At 59.5% G+C, this 10,442-nt stretch overlaps 2 protein-coding genes across 2 annotated transcripts; both read left to right on the forward strand.

The window, feature by feature from the left end:
• Nucleotides 1-873: 873 nt before the first annotated feature.
• Nucleotides 874-2,679, forward strand: LOC121404824 (fibrous sheath CABYR-binding protein-like). The gene is made up of 3 exons (XM_041595192.1): nucleotides 874-964; nucleotides 1,047-2,354; nucleotides 2,444-2,679. Exons 1-3 carry the CDS (start codon nucleotides 874-876, stop codon nucleotides 2,677-2,679), a joined length of 1,635 nt encoding a protein of 544 aa, XP_041451126.1.
• Nucleotides 2,680-8,127: 5,448 nt separating this feature from the next.
• Nucleotides 8,128-10,228, forward strand: LOC121404825 (trichohyalin-like). The gene is made up of 2 exons (XM_041595193.1): nucleotides 8,128-8,722; nucleotides 8,784-10,228. Exons 1-2 carry the CDS (start codon nucleotides 8,128-8,130, stop codon nucleotides 10,226-10,228), a joined length of 2,040 nt encoding a protein of 679 aa, XP_041451127.1.
• The last annotated feature ends 214 nt before the right edge of the window (nucleotides 10,229-10,442 follow it).

The raw sequence follows: 10,442 nt of genomic DNA on the forward strand, positions 1-10,442 counted from the left end.
AGCCACAGGCAAACGACGAAGGAAAATAAGGAGTCAGAAACGGGTGGAGCGATCCAGAAGCCAAAGGCGTTCGGCTGACCGAGACCCGGGGGAGAGATACCCTCGGGGGTCCAGTGAAGTGGGAGTGATACTCCGGGTCCTGGGGTCCAGTGTGCCTGGGTCATCTACAGCCGTCGGGCTTGGCTGGGCAGAAGACACTACCCATGCGTTGCTGACGGGCGAGGAGTCGGATGATCCTCGGGTCCGAAGCAGCTGCGTGGGGCAGAGGTCACGCCAAAGGTCAAGCCGGAGGCGGCAATGAGGTGACGAGCCAGGGCCGATCGTCATATTGCAGCCAGGCGAAAGGTCGGAGGACCTGTTAGTCAGGGGCAGGTGTGACGATTGGCATCACGGATCAAGGATGCAAGATGGGCTGGAGAAGAAGCCAGAGTCATTAAAGGATAGCGCACATTCACAGTACTCACATGGGCCGAAGGGGGTGTCGATCAGTCGGGGGAGAGGGGAAGCCGGGCGGCAAGGCCTAAGAAAAAAAAAGAAAAAAAAAAAGGAAGAATATAATAAATGGGAAAAGGAAAATATATATATTTAAAGCTCTTCAAACAAAAGGGGGTGGGATCAGGTATGATCGGGTGCGAGCAGACCCCCACCGGCCGCGGAAGGGTTAACGCGGCGAAGAGCCCAATGCTGAGAGGCAGGAACCGTCGAGAGAGCGGGAGAAGGAATGCCCAACTACCGTACGACGGAACGACGGGAAAAACAGCAAGGGCTCGACGGCGGCAGAGGCTGGAGCTGTCGATCAGTCACGAGCCAGAGGTAGACGCAAACGCAAGCGCGGACTTTAAAAGAGAAAAAAAAAAAGGGAAGAAAATCGCCATGTTGGAATTTTACTTGGAGGAACAAGCCAGAAGTGTGGGGAGCCGCAATCCCGAGATCCAGCGCAAGCGACGGGCGGAGCCCTCGCGAGGTGAGCGATGCGATCGGCGGAGCGAGACTCCAGAGTTGGAGCTCATGGCGTTCCCATTCACAAGCCCCATGGCATCCCCAAGGAGCGAGTGGTCCTCGTGGGCGTCTCCTCGAAGCAGACGGGAGCCGGAAGTGTCGCCAGGAGCAACGGAGGAGGAGGACAGCGACGGCAGCGACGTGGTGGTGGTCTCCGTCGAGCCGGCTCCGAGGGAGAGCCGAGCTCCGGAGATGGCAGCTCAACGACGAGGAGGAGCGGGCACGGGAGCAGGAGCTGCGACGCGACGCAGCGTTCCTCGGCATCGCCATCCGATCGGCGGAGCGCTATTTGCGTGAGCGGAAGCGCGAAACTGCAGGGCAACGGGAGCCGAAGCAGCCGTTGAAAACCAGGCCGCCAGCGACGCCATCGCAGCCGACGTCAAGGCCAGCAGCAGCGCAGCAGGGACGGACGGCAGAGGTACCGTTGCAACGGAGAGCGCAGGCCTCAGCACACCCGACAGCGCAGCCGCCAGCGACGTCAGCAGCGCAGCCGCCAGCGACGCCAGCGGCGCAGCCACCAGCGACGTCAGCAGCGCAGCCGCCAGCGACGCCAGCGGCGCAGCCACCAGCGACGCCAGCAGCGCAGCCGCCAGCGACGCCAGCAGCACAGCCGGCAGCGACCCCAGCAGCGCGGCCAACAGCCGAGACCGTGCGGAGGAGCCAGATGGAGCAGCAGCGCAATCGGCGAGCAGCAGCAGAGGCGCGACGCGAGGAGGAGCGGCGACGCGAGGAGGGACGGGAACGCCGGCACCCCGAGCCACCGCCGCAGCCACAGAGCACACAACAACCGACGCCCCCGCAGTCACCGCCACCAAAATCACCACCGCCGAACGCACCGACACAACAGTCGTCGTCACGACAGGAGGAGGCACCGAAGGAGCCGCCACAGGAAGAGGCCCAGCGGCCCCAGTGGGGTGGTCCGGAGACCGCGGTGTGCGGGTCATTTGTGTCACAAAACGTGCACACGGCGGTAAGGAATGGCATGATATGGCACCACCAAGTTATCCACATAACGTGGGCGTCGGGACCCGCACCATCGGAAGCGCAGGAAGAACGGAAAGTATGGGAGGAGGAACCGGCCCCGCGAAGCAACGCGCGTGATCCACGACAGCACCGGAGGCAGGCAGAGGCCATGAGGGCAGAGGAGACGGCGTCGGAGGAGCGGGAGCCAGCGGCAGCGAAGGCACCGGCTGCGACGGCGACAGAGGCACCGACAGCGGCAGCAACGGAGGGGGCGGCAGCGACGGAAGAGGCGGCAGCGCCAGCGACGGCGACGGCAACGGAAATACCGACATCTTTGTCGCAAGATTTGTATTTAGGGTGTGAGGAATGGAGTTTCCTCACAGGGGAACCAAGTAAGGGTTAAGGCGAGAATTCACGGCGAATTCACAAGAGAGTGAGAGCCGGGGTCCGTTAGAGTGGCAGGGCTCCAGTGCATGACCAGATATGGGCATGAGAGTATGCCTCCGGTACGAGCCCGTGGAGGGAGTCGGGAATGGAGGAGCCCGCAAGGAGCGGCGCTCACGTCAGGCTAGGAACGGCGGGAGCGGGCCGGCAGCGGTCCAGCGCATGTCCATGTATGGACATGAGATCGCGCCACCAGCCCGGTGGCTGGTCGTGAGGAAATCAGGCGAAGAGGCCGATGGCAGCGGTCCAGCGCATGTCCATGTATGGACATGAGATCACGCCACCAGCCCGGTCCCGTTAAGAACGTGAGGGAATCAAGCGAAGAGGCCGATGGAAAATTACCAGCGGCGCACGGATTTACCGCTGTTGCTAGGCAGAGGCGCGGACGCTAGCGTCGAAGCGAGGGTATAAGAGGAGCCCGGCAACAGTGAAGGAGGACAGTCAGTGGAGTGCGAGCAACGAGGAAAAAGCGTGAACACAAGCGAGTGCGTGAGGACAACTGACAAGGAAAGTCGACGTGAGAGGCAAAGGAAGAACCAAAGTGACCCATCCAAGAGGCAGCAGTACGACCCGGCAAAGGGAACAAGGTCTGCGAGGTGCCAGAGGAAGGACGACAGGTACCGCTTCCGCAAAGGCGATCAAAAGCGACTCAGTGGGTGCGGAGTTGTGTGTGTAGATCAGGCGTGAGCCAGGTCGGACGCATAGCCACAGCACCAGCACCTGCACCAGCACCTGAGACAAGAGCGAGAGAGCGTGTAAAACTGAAGAACGATCCATTTGTTGTATAGAACGTAAGATCCCATAAGTATAAGATACCAATAAAACATCCAAAACCATTAATTAAACCCACCCGTGCATTCTTTCGTGTCTGTGAGGCAACATACAAATTTGTTGCAACGAACCGTCGGCCGCTGAGCCAGCCTCGCTGAGTTAGACGGACAGAAACAGTTCGTTACAACTGGCGCCCAACGTGGGGCCTCACGACAAGCAAAGAAAGGAGTGCATCGGGAAGGGCGGTACTGAAGGGATCTATACACCATGAGGGGACGACAATGGTGACAGGTGAGGGAATGGTCGTTCCGTTTCGATGGGACGGCGAAGCCCCTGGAGTTTCTGGAACAGGTCGAATGGTCGGCCGATATGTACGGGCTGGACGTGAATCTGATTCCCAGAGCGATGCCAGAATTGCTGAAGGGCCGGGCATTGATGTGGTTCATCGCCAATAATCGGCAGTGGCACACGTGGGAAGCCTTCGCAACAAGCTTCCAGGCCTACTTCTTGCCGAGGGGGTACTTCGAGAAGTTGCTCCAAGAGGTACGACAAAGGAAGCAAAAATGGGGAGAGCCATTCAAGGACTACATGGTGGACATGCAGACCCTCATGAGACCCCTCAAATGTACTCCCGAGGAGCAGATGGAGCTCATCCGCGAGAATAGCATGCCAGACCTGCGGATATTCATCAGGCCACATAGGTGCAAGGACCTGGACCACATGATGATGCTAGCGGATGAGTTCGAGGCTCTGGAGAGGGATCGCGTAGAGTTCCAGAAGGAGAGTCCAGCGGGAAGAGCGAAAGCGGCAAATCCCTTCTCGAAGTCGGCCGTGACTGAAATATGCCGGAGGTGCAAGGACGAGCCGGCCGCCGTAGCGGGACAAACAAAAGCGAAAGTGGAGGCACCGGCGGCGGAGGACCAGACGCATTCAACCAATATAGAGGGGGATACGTTAAGAATCCCGCCCAAGCATGCCGACGATGCGGAAGTGACGAGCACTGGTCACAGGCATGTCAAGGGCGCCCGTTGACATTCTGCTGGAGGTGTGGAAAGGTCGGCGTCACGACATGGCAGTGCTGCAAAAAGTCGGGAAACGCCCCGCGACCCAAGCCGAGGAGGGCCGTGCCGGGGTCGCAGAATGCAGTCCCCGAAACCTAATCGGTGAACTCACCGTGGAGGATGTGCAGTTGTCAGACGTGGTGGACATCGCAGGGAGGAAATGGAAGGCCACGGTCGACACAGGGGCCACTAGCAGCTTTGTCAGCTGTGAGCTGGCGGAACATCTGCGAGGAGAGGGGCGCGAGGAGAAAACCGACAAGCAGGTGCGGTTGGCCGATGGACGCCGTCGCACCATCGAGACAAAAATCGAAGTGGAACTGGCGTTCGGAGACAAAGTGGTCTCAATGGCGCTTCTGGTGCTGCCAGGAGTCATCGATGCGCTGGTACTAGGCTGGGACTTCATTGCCGCAGTCGGAGCAGAGGTGACCTGTGCGGGGCACAGGGTCGTGATCCCTGCGAGAGGCCGACGGAAAGGGCGGGTGGAAGAAAGGCTGTCGGTGGCAGTAGTGGAGGCCAATGAGGAGTCCCCAGAAGGAATGGCGGATGAGGAGTCCGAAGCCGAGTATCCCACGGGAAGCAGGCGCCGCGACAGTGCAGAGGAAGGCCCGTTCGAAGAATTTCTGGCCAAGGAATTGGAGGAATTCAAGAGGATGAAAGGGGTATCGAACGTGGCGGTGCATACGATCACAATGAGCGATGCGATACCGGTTAAGCAGCGATACTACCCGAAGAACCCAAAGATGCAGGCGGAGATCAACCAAAAGGTAGACAAGCTGCTGGAAATGGGGTGTATCGAGCCATCAAAGAGCCCTTATAGTTCCCCCATCGTAATGGTTAAAAAGAAAACTGGTCAGTGGAGGTTGTGCGTGGACTTCCGACAAATCAATGCAAAGTCTATCAAGGACGCATACCCAATGCCGCGGATTGACTACATCTTAGATCAGCTGAGGGAAGCCCGGTTCATCAGTAGCTTGGATTTGAAGGACGGGTATTGGCAAATACCACTGGAAAAGGATAGCCGGAAGTTCACAGCCTTCACGGTGCCAGGCAAGGGATTGTTCCAATGGAAAGTGATGCCGTTCGGGCTACATTCGGCCTCGGCCACGTTTCAGAGGGGCGTTGGACCAGGTTATTGGTCCGGAAATGATGCCGCATGCTTTCGCATACCAAGACGATATCATCGTTATAGGCCGAACGAAAGAGGAGCACCAACGTAATCTGGAGGAGGTGTTCCGACGCTTAAAAAGGGCCAACTTAAGGTTGAATGTGGAAAAATGCCAGTTCGGCCGAAGGGAGCTGCGGTACCTGGGGCATTTGGTGACGGGGGAAGGCATCTGCACTGATCCGGAAAAGGTGGCCGCCATCGCAGAGCTGAAGCCACCGGCGAACGTGAAAGAGCTTCGCCAGTACCTGGGCGTCGCCTCATGGTACCGACGATTCGTGCCAGGATTTGCCACCATGGTACAGCCGCTTAGCACATTGCTGAAGAAAAAGGTGAAGTGGGAATGGGCATCAGAGCAACAACAGGCATTTGAGTCCGTGAAGGGTCGGCTGGTAGCCGATCCGGTGCTAACTTGCCCGGATTTCTCGAAGAAGTTTGTGCTACAGACGGACGCCAGCGACTATGGATTGGGAGCGATTCTCACCCAAGAAACGGAGAAGGGCGAAAGGGTGATCTCATACGCCAGCCGAACGCTGAACAGTGCGGAGAAGAATTACTCGGCTACAGAGAAGGAATGCCTGGCAATTGTGTGGGCCATCAGGAAGCTCAAACCCTATTTGGAAGGGTATCACTTCAAGGTGGTCACCGACCACATGGCATTGAAGTGGCTCAACAGCATAGAGAGCCCGACGGGGAGAATCGCAAGATGGGCGCTAGAGTTACAGCAATACGACTTCGAAATAGCGTATAGGAAGGGGAAGCAGAACGTGGTGGCTGACGCGCTATCCCGACAGCCCATGGAAGAGCGATGTATGCGAGCGGAGGAGGTTGGACAGGAGCCCGAAGAGCAATGCTCATGGATAAAGAAGGTCAAGGAGAAGATGAGAAGGGAGCCGGCCAAGTTCCCAGATTATGTGGAGGAGGCAGGCGGGGTGTACCGGCATATCCCGCACCGGGCCGGCGACGAAGAAGTAGTAGCTTGGAAGCTTTGCGTGCCGAAGGATCGGCGGGAGCGGGTCATGAGGGAGAACCACGATATCCCGGAGGCGGGTCACGCCGGCGGCAGGAAAATGATGGCAAGGATAGCTACCGGATAGGTAGCAAGGATAGGTACTACTGGCCGGGGATGCACCGAGACGTGAGGACGTATGTCAGGAAATGTGACACCTGCATGCGTTTCAAACCAAGTCAGGCACAGGCGGCCGGGAAGATGCTGACACAAGTACCAGAGGAACCATGGGCGACGGTGTGAGCGGATTTTGTGGGACCATTGCCCAGATCAAAACACGGCAACGCCATGCTGTTGGTGCTGGTGGACCGGTTTTCAAAATGGACCGAGCTGGTGCCAATGAGAAAGGCCACGGCAGAAGCCCTGATAAAGGCTTTCAGAGAAAGAATATTGGCCCGGTTCGGCGTACCCAAGGTGATGATCACCGACAATGGGGTACAATTCACCAGTCGGGCGTTTAAAAAGTTTCTGGATCAGATGGGAGTTCGACACCAGTTTACGGCACCGTACACGCCGCAAGAAAACCCGACGGAACGCACCAACAGAACGGTGAAAACCATGATCGCGCAGTTCACCGAAGGGGACCAGAGATGCTGGGACGAGAAGTGGCCCGAGTTAATGCTGGCCGTGAACTCTGGGGTCACTGAGTCCACTGGATTCGCACCAGCATTCATAGTGCAAGGGAGAGAGCCCAGGCTGCCGAAGGCGTTGTACGATGAGGAAACACTCGGCACGGGTCAGGAGACAAACACTCCGGATGAACATGCGGGTAAAGCTGAAAGAACTTTTTCAGCTGGTGAGGCGGAATTTGGAAAGAGCAGCCCAGGATCAGGCAAGATATTACAACTTGCGAAAGAGAGCTTGGAAGCCCAAGGTCGGTGAAAAGGTGTGGGTTAAACAGCACCACCTGTCTAACGCAGCCGAGGGGTTCGCAGCAAAATTGGCCCCAAAGTATGCCGGTCCCTACCAGATCACTGATTTCGTATCACCGGTGATATGCAAGCTGCGTAAAGACGGCGATAGGCATACACGGACGGCACATATTGGGGATTTGAAGCCACAGGCAAACGACGAAGGAAAATAAGGAGTCAGAAACGGGTGGAGCGATCCAGAAGCCAAAGGCGTTCGGCTGACCGAGACCCGGCGGAGAGATACCCTCGGGGGTCCAGTGAAGTGGGAGTGATACTCCGGGTCCTGGGGTCCAGTGTGCCTGGGTCATCTACAGCCGTCGGGCTTGGCTGGGCAGAAGACACTACCCATGCGTTGCTGACGGGCGAGGAGGGATGATCCTCGGCAGCGCCGAAGCAGCTGCACATGGGCCGAAGGGGGTGTCGATCAGTCGGGGGGGAGGGGGAAGCCGGGCGGCAAGGTGAAAAAAAAAGGAAAAAAAAAGGAAGAATATAATAAATGGGAAAAGGAAAATATATATATTTAAAGCTCTTCAAACAAAAGGGGGTGGGATCAGGTATGATCGGGTGCGAGGCAGACCCCCACCGGCCGCGGAAGGGTTAACGCGGCGAAGAGCCCAATGCTGAGAGGCAGGAACCGTCGAGAGAGCGGGAGAAGGAATGCCCAACTACCGTACGACGGAACGACGGGAAAAACAGCAAGGGCTCGACGGCGGCAGAGGCTGGAGCTGTCGATCAGTCACGAGCCAGAGGTAGACGCAAACGCAAGCGCGGACTTTAAAAGAAAAAAAAAAAGGGAAGAAAATCGCCATGTTGGAATTTTACTTGGAGGAACAAGCCAGAAGTGTGGGGAGCCGCAATCCCGAGATCCAGCGCAAGCGACGGGCGGAGCCCTCGCGAGGTGAGCGATGCGATCGGCGGAGCGAGACTCCAGAGTTGGAGCTCATGGCGTTCCCATTCACAAGCCCCATGGCATCCCCAAGGAGCGAGTGGTCCTCGTGGGCGTCTCCTCGAAGCAGACGGGAGCCGGAAGTGTCGCCAGGAGCAACGGAGGAGGAGGACAGCGACGGCAGCGACGTGGTGGTGGTCTCCGTCGAGCCGGCTCCGAGGAGAGCCGAGCTCCGGAGATGGCAGCTCAACGACGAGGAGGAGCGGGCACGGGAGCAGGAGCTGCGACGCGACGCAGCGTTCCTCGGCATCGCCATCCGATCGGCGGAGCGCTATTTGCGTGAGCGGAAGCGCGAAACTGCAGGGCAACGGGAGCCGAAGCAGCCGTTGAAAACCAGGCCGCCAGCGACGCCATCGCAGCCGACGTCAAGGCCAGCAGCAGCGCAGCAGGAGGACGGCAGAGGATGGAGCGCAGAGCGCAGGCCCCAGCACACCCAACAGCGCAGCCGCCAGCGACGTCAGCAGCGCAGCCGCCAGCGACGCCAGCAGCGCAGCCGCCAGCGACGCCAGCAGCACAGCCGGCAGCGACCCCAGCAGCGCGGCCAACAGCCGAGACCGTGCGGAGGAGCCAGATGGAGCAGCAGCGCAATCGGCGAGCAGCAGCAGGAGGGCGCGACGCGAGGAGGAGGGGCGGCGACGCGAAGAGGGGCGACGACGCGAGGACGAGCGGCGACGCGAGGAGGAGCGACGACGCGAAGAGGAGCGGCGACATGAGGAGGAGGCCCGAAGCAAGGCAGCGGAGAAGGCGCAAAGGGAGGCGGCGCTGAACAAGGCCATGATGCGGGAAGCATATGCCGCCCTGCAACGGCAGATGGAGGCCGCGCGGCGGGAAGCCGAAGCTCACGAGAGGATCGAGGAGGAGGCTCCGCCTCCTCCGAGGTTCCTCAAGGGGAGGACAGGTCTGTTTAGCGGACCGACGGGGCAGCAGCAACCCAAACAGGGTGAGGAGGCACCCTTATGGGAACGCCGGCACCCCGAGCCACCGCCGCAGCCACAGAGCACACAACAACCGACGCCCCCGCAGTCACCGCCACCAAAATCACCACCGCCGAACGCACCGACACAACAGTCGTCGTCACGACAGGAGGAGGCACCGAAGGAGCCGCCACAGGAAGAGGCTCAGCGGCCCCAGTTGGGTGGTCCGGAGACCGCGGTGTGCGGGCCATTTGTGTCACAAAACGTGCACACGGCGGTAAGGAATGGCATGATATGGCACCACCAAGTTATCCACATAACGTGGGCGTCGGGACCCGCACCATCGGAAGCGCAGGAAGAACGGAAAGTATGGGAGGAGGAACCGGCCCCGCGAAGCAACGCGCGTGATCCACGACAGCACCGGAGGCAGGCAGAGGCCATGAGGGCAGAGGAGACGGCGTCGGAGGAGCGGGAGCCAGCGGCAGCGAAGGCACCGGCTGCGACGGCGACAGAGGCACCGACAGCGGCAGCAACGGAGGGGGCGGCAGCGACGGAAGAGGCGGCAGCGCCAGCGACGGCGACGGCAACGGAAATACCGACGGCGGCGATGGAGGTACCGGCAGCGACGGTGACGGAGGTACCGGCAGCGACGGTGACGGAGGAACCGGCAGTGCCAGCAATGACGACGGCGACGGAGGTACCGTCAGCGAACACGGAAAGCGAGAGGTGGGAGCGCGGTCCGTGGGTGTGGCCCTCACCTGCGAAAGACAAGCCTAGGCCTGTCCTAGTGCGGCAATCGTCGTGCCCGGATCCCAGGGCTGAGGTCGCCCGGCCGAAGCTGCAGAGACAGCAGTCGGTGGAGGAGCCGACGGGGAAGAACGTCCGCTGGCGACATGTGGATGTTGAAGAATGGCCGGAGGCAGTGGCTCGGGCGGTGGAAGGCACACGCCGGATCGGTCGACGCGTGAAGCGTCTCGTGAGGGTGCGCGGGGTGCGGTACCGGGTATCAGCATCGGCAAACCAGGTCGAGGTGTCCGTCGAGGCATGAAAGGGGGGAGGGAAAATTTGTGAATGAGATTAAAATGAATAAAGAATGAAGTACAACTAACCCCGGGGCATGGCAGCTTGATGTCGGGATAGGCGGGGGTTTAACACGCGAGGTATACAGAGCCCACGAGGGCAGCAACATAAAACTTACGCGAAAACGCGGCCGGCCAGCGTATACAATAGTTACCGCAAGCGGAAGCAACACGTGAAAAGGG

Source organism: Drosophila obscura, unplaced genomic scaffold (assembly GCF_018151105.1).
Source record: "Drosophila obscura isolate BZ-5 IFL unplaced genomic scaffold, ASM1815110v1 contig_42, whole genome shotgun sequence".
Classification (NCBI taxonomy): Eukaryota; Metazoa; Arthropoda; class Insecta; order Diptera; family Drosophilidae; genus Drosophila; species Drosophila obscura.